General features: G+C 29.4%; 2 protein-coding genes across 10 annotated transcripts in view; both read right to left on the minus strand.

The window, feature by feature from the left end:
* The window catches only part of LOC108688942 (titin), an 85,086-nt gene extending 82,884 nt beyond the window's left edge, over positions 1-2,202 (minus strand). For 5 of the 9 annotated variants that reach the window (XM_018195498.1, XM_018195499.1, XM_018195497.1 and 2 more), the window contains exon 1: positions 1,727-2,201. In XM_018195498.1, the coding sequence (XP_018050987.1) occupies positions 1,727-1,871 (145 nt within the window). In that variant the 5' untranslated portion in view covers positions 1,872-2,201. Of the gene's footprint in view, positions 1-1,726 lie in introns of all 9 variants that reach the window. The other 4 variants (XM_018195500.1, XM_018195502.1, XM_018195494.1 and 1 more) reach the window with 3 other exon arrangements.
* Positions 2,203-2,981: 779 nt separating this feature from the next.
* The window catches only part of LOC108688944, a 39,545-nt gene continuing 38,571 nt past the window's right edge, over positions 2,982-3,955 (minus strand). Inside the window, 2 exon segments of the mRNA XM_018195503.1 lie at positions 2,982-3,255; positions 3,257-3,321. Coding sequence (XP_018050992.1) covers positions 3,130-3,255; positions 3,257-3,321 — 191 coding nt within the window. The 3' untranslated portion in view covers positions 2,982-3,129.

Genomic DNA, 3,955 nt, shown 5'->3' on the forward strand with positions numbered 1-3,955 from the left:
AATATTTACAAATATTGTTATATAAAATATAATTATTGCTTAAAATTTTTAAGCAATAATTATATTTTATATAATGATATATTATTTGCAAAAATTTCGAAAGAGATTTTTTTCAATATTAAATATTAATTCCTTCTTTGCGTTCGTGAAAGACGCTACTAGCATAACGGAGTAGCTTACTGTATTTCATTGTCTTTTAGTTTTACGCCTGTAATATAATCCAACACGTTTCGATGCACATCGATGTAAGTAAGATTTATATATCTGTCAGTGTTATTTGGCAGCTATAGCATTCTCTATAATACGTATTCTTCAATTCTTCAACATATAACGCAGTTGGCAAACGCACTTCAGTGAAGCTATTTTAGATAACAGAAATTAAAATACAATTTTATATATTAAAAAATTTATTTATGAAATAAAATATTAAATGTACAATACAGAATATTTTAAATGCATATGTCAAATCTTCAGATTTCTAGAAGAGTTTCCAGAATTAAAGTTTTTTATGAAATCATTTGTATTGTTTTCGTAAAAAGCTAAAATATTACTATTAATTATTATAAAAAAAACAAACATTTAAAAAATATTAGGTAAATATAATTCTTCTATTTTATTTTTTGGATATAGATAATAATTAAATATTACAACAAATAACTTATATCTTGTTTTTTTGAAATTTAATATTGTGTCTAGTTTTCATAAAACTTTACAATAAATTAAATAGACACAAGTAAATATTTTTAAAGTAAATTTGAAACTAAATTTGGATCAGTTTTCCCAATATCACGTTTATTAGAACATTTAATATAACACGTTCTAAAATACAGATCATTTTTTTATTATTTTAAGGAAATTATTTCAAATTAACTTTTATTTTATAATTTGTTTTATTTTATTTTATTTTATTTTACAAAAGCAAATAACATTTTTTTATTTCTAAGAGGAAAGAACTCTTAAAACAAAGATGAAATTATATAATATTAATGGATTTTATCTTGATATAAATAATTAAATTGCAAACATAAGTGACATTTCTTTTCAAATAAATAAATTAAGTGTGGTGTATAATAAGATTAGCCTTGGCGATATATTGAATATAAAAACTCTTTAAATATAAAAATTCTTTGTCTTTGAACAACTTTCTACTCGTTAAATTGAAATTTTCAAAGTAAATTATTAATAAAAGAAAATTTTAAAAAATTATCAAAAATTTATTAATAAAAGAAAGCATTTTTTATCTTGATACGATACTTAATATTTTTCCAATAGCACACGTGAAAGAATTTTTGAAACGGTCATGTCTAAAGTGTGAAGAACTATCTTTAGAGCTCTCGCACGGACGGTGCTCCTTGCACAGAAATAGAACACATATTCGTTGACGGGATATCCACCAGAAGAGATATATTAAAACTAGATTGAATTTATTTTCGCGTCTCTTTTGGTATAAAAAAAATTAAAAAAAGTAAATATCGTGAAAATATGTACCGCTAATTACAAGAACTCGCAATATGTATCTAGAGCAATTAAATTGTGAAATGTAATTGTATAAATTGTAAATTTTATAAATTGTAACTTATAAAATGTAACTTTATAAATTTATTAATATGCAATAAATCTTGAATTTGTCAAGATAAATTTTTTCTGTACTTCTTGTTTAAATTCTTCATATTCAATAAGTTGTTGCTCAAGAATATCATTTCGTGATTTTTCAATTATCACTGACCTCTCTGCTGACTGGTGATCTGTTGTCGTGTGACTTGTCTTTCTGTTCGTTGCTGAATATACTGTTGTTGTTGTTGTTGTTCTTGCACGATAGCTTGTTGCTGCTGTTGTTGTGTCTGCGATTCTTGAAATTGTTGTCGCTTCATCTTGGATCAATAATCGTGAGTCGGCTGGCAAAATTGTGGCCAACTATATGATTTAGTAGTAAACTGTTAATTAATCTGAGGAATATCTGAAAAGATCTCCTTTCTTCTCTCTCAATGTTTGGTCACCTGAGATTTAACAAACAAACTCTTGATGCACAACGACGAATTTGAAGCAAATCACTCGCACTTATCTCGCTTTACTCTGCAAAACGCGCAGTTTTGCTCGTAACCGCGGCTCAGTTCAATCAGTCGGCAGAATCAAGTCATCGTCAAAAGTCTTGTCCCCGTGATTCTTTAAACCAAGACGTCGGTCGAATGCGAATTGGACGGGTTACGACTTGACGCTCGGCTAAAGCATAAGAAGATGGTGAGGGTGTCGCATGATGACGCCTCCAGGGTGGGGACGTTTGAACGCTCCGACGTTCAATACGTGTGGAAGTTGCTTAAGAAAAACAAGACGAATAGAGGGTGTATACGAATCAATTCGACATATTCAAAAAGATTCAACAATTTTTTATGTTTTATGATGTACAGAAATGAAAACGAAAGAGGAAAGAAAAGAATTATTCAATATGTAAATATCATATGACATGTGATAAATACATTTATCACATATCATTTTATCATTTTATCATTTTACCAGATTTTTTTTGCTTTTTAATTTTTATTTCACAAATTATATAAGCTGTTGTTTATTTTTCTGATATTCTAAACCGCTGATTAATATTGAAGAAAGGATGCTTTACATTAGAAAAATATAAAATATAGAAAGCAAAAATTTGCTCGCTTTTTATTGGTGATTACTTTATACATTTTATCGAATAGAGCAGTAAAACAGTAGTAAAGTCTCACGCAGCGTTCTTACGCTCTCTGACGGCTACCCACGCATTTCCACATTATTTCCTTCACATCTCTTTCGTTGTTCCTTTCTGTAAAATGAAATATTTTAGATTCTTAAATTTGAATGCACAATAAGAGCATTCTTTTTTCTTTTCCTTTTTTGCGCTTCTTCATTTCTTTGCGTTTCTTTGTCAAATACAATATGTACAAATTTTAAAATTCTTTTTCTTCTTCTTAGTATTATTACTTTTTTTTATTTATGATGTACATATTGTATGTATGTTCAAGATTTACGCAATCTCATCGTTCTCTCTCTCTCTCTCTCTCTAGTTTTCGTCTCAGTTTATTCAATATGTTTATTCTTTCTTTCTTGATGGAATTTGGCGGTAGAAATCATTCTCGTTGTATGTACGTAGCCTCAGCCAAGTTTAGCCACACGATTAGGTCCTGATTGCGACTCTGCAAGAGCACATTGCCTGCGCACTGCGCTTGTAAATTCTAGTGTCGCTACACACCATATTCTAAAAACATATGCACGTACATCAATCAACAATGTGGGAAATCTTCTCGTAACGAATTGTCTTTGAGATTTTTAATATTGTAGGAAATTTTGAAAAAATTTTGTTTACCTTAAAGATTTCGTAGATATTTTATACACTTGGATACAAACTACAAATAATTGTAGTCTTCTATTTATAAGCAATGAGCAATAATTCCATCTAATTATTAACGTTTCATCGATGAATCGAAGCGAAACACGCACCGATTGTAATATTTGTATATTTGTACTGTGCGATACTCTCGTGTAATTTATACGCATTAACGATACGTATCTTTAAAGTATAATATATACTTTATATCGCAATCAATGTGCATCAGTTTTCTGAACGTTTTACGTATTTATTGTTAGTATTAATAAAAAATAAACATTAATGGTTAAAATATACATAGAAAGGAAGTAAGTACCATCCCGCACTTTCGCGCCAAGAAGATCAGTATAATCTTGAAAAAGATGGCGGGTCACGCGTGAATCATCGCGTTTCGTCCAAAGTGCCGCATAGCGACACATCTATTTTGAGATTTTGTGAAATAATCTCGATCGACATGATGAGAGAATCTTAGCATTATGATTTTATGATTCATGTACCGAATTCGTACGTAACGTATCACGTATTGCTAAGAGTCACGAACATATACACACACACACACACACACACACACACACACACACACACACACACACA

The sequence above is a fragment of the Atta colombica genome, unplaced genomic scaffold (genome assembly GCF_001594045.1).
Source record: "Atta colombica isolate Treedump-2 unplaced genomic scaffold, Acol1.0 scaffold250, whole genome shotgun sequence".
NCBI classification, from domain to species: Eukaryota; Metazoa; Arthropoda; class Insecta; order Hymenoptera; family Formicidae; genus Atta; species Atta colombica.